We start from the raw sequence: 1,469 nt of genomic DNA on the forward strand, positions 1-1,469 counted from the left end.
CGTAATAGGCAGTTACATTCTAGTATTATTATTTATAATTATTATGAAATTCACTCATCGAGAATCATTATTACATTCAACTTTTATTAATTTTTTTTTTCATTGTAACAGTTATTTTTATTTATCAATTTATATACCATAATAGATTCAAAGTATACTGCACATAATTATTTGTTTTTTTTATTTCTAAAATTTATATTCTGCAATACAGATATACATATAATAACAATTATTGATGATTATAGATTACATGCAGTAAACATAGAAACTGACGACGTTACCCAATCTTCTAATACTAATGTATTTCCAAGACTATATTTTACAATGGAAGAGACAAGAAAAGAGGAAATACATGAAGGAATCGAGTTACAACACATAACTGATAAAAGTGATCAAGGAAATGTCCTCTACAAGGATGTCGACGATAACGAAAGTGACATTTTGACGCATGAATCAGCAACCTCGAGTCAGGATCGGTCTAGTTTCCTCATTAGCCCTTACTGGCTTCAAGACGAAAGACTACGAAGAGGCGTGGTGGATTTTCTGTCAAACGATGAAGAAGAATTTTGGAAAGATCTGATTGGAAAATATTTGCAACCCATTGAAAGTGATGAAGAAAGTCAAGTGAGTTGGGTTTATTTTTATTCTGCAAAAAAGAAACGAAAATAGGAAAAATAAAAGTAATTTATTGTTATGTACTTTTGATATATACAGGGTGGTCCGTTTTAATCTATCGATGCGAATATCTCGGAAAGTACGCATCTGATTGAAAAGTTGTAAAGGGAAAATTTGTTTGTTTAGATGGGGGACATCCAATGACACCGAACTCGGCCCCCACCCCCACCCCCGGGGGTGGGGCGGCGGTCAAAATTGAAATTTTAAATGGGTACCCCGATTTTTTATTACAAATTCTGATTCTGCGTCAAAAAATATGAAAGTTTTGTCTCAAACATTTTTTTCGATGCGTGACAGATGGCGCTGTAATCGGTAATTTTAATCTATCGATGCGAATATCTCAACAACTACGCATATGATTGAAAAGGTAGAAAAGGGAAATCTGTTAGGAAATCTGGATAGGGGACATCCAATGACACCATACTCGACCCCCCCTCTCCAACCCTCCGTATGGAGCGGGTTCAACTTAAAAGTCTTAAATGGGTATCCCAATTTTTTATTGCAGATTATGATTCTGCGTCGAAAAATATGGAAGTTTTGTTTCGATTACAGCGATATCTGTCACGAGTCTAAAAGAATGTTCCAAACAAAACTTCCATATTTTTCGACGCAGAATCAATAAAAAATGGGGGTACCCATTTAAGACTTTTAAGTTGAACCCGCTCCATACAGAGGGTTGGAGAGGGGGGGTCGAATATGGTGTCATTGGATGTCCCCTATCCAGATTTCCTAACAGATTTCCCTTTTCTACCTTTTCAATCATATGCGTAGTTGTTGAGATATTCGCATCGATA

At 35.5% G+C, this 1,469-nt stretch overlaps 1 protein-coding gene across 1 annotated transcript in view; it reads left to right on the top strand.

Annotated features, from left to right (window-relative positions):
* Positions 1 to 1,469, top strand: part of LOC108766840 (uncharacterized) — a 10,949-nt gene that overhangs the window by 1,438 nt on the left and 8,042 nt on the right. The window contains exon 3 of the mRNA XM_018516371.1: positions 246 to 624. Within this exon, the coding sequence (XP_018371873.1) occupies positions 246 to 624 (379 nt within the window). The remainder of the gene's footprint in view (positions 1 to 245; positions 625 to 1,469) is intronic.

The sequence above is a fragment of the Trachymyrmex cornetzi genome, unplaced genomic scaffold, assembly GCF_001594075.2.
Source record: "Trachymyrmex cornetzi isolate Tcor2-1 unplaced genomic scaffold, Tcor1.1 scaffold636, whole genome shotgun sequence".
Taxonomy (NCBI): domain Eukaryota; kingdom Metazoa; phylum Arthropoda; class Insecta; order Hymenoptera; family Formicidae; genus Trachymyrmex; species Trachymyrmex cornetzi.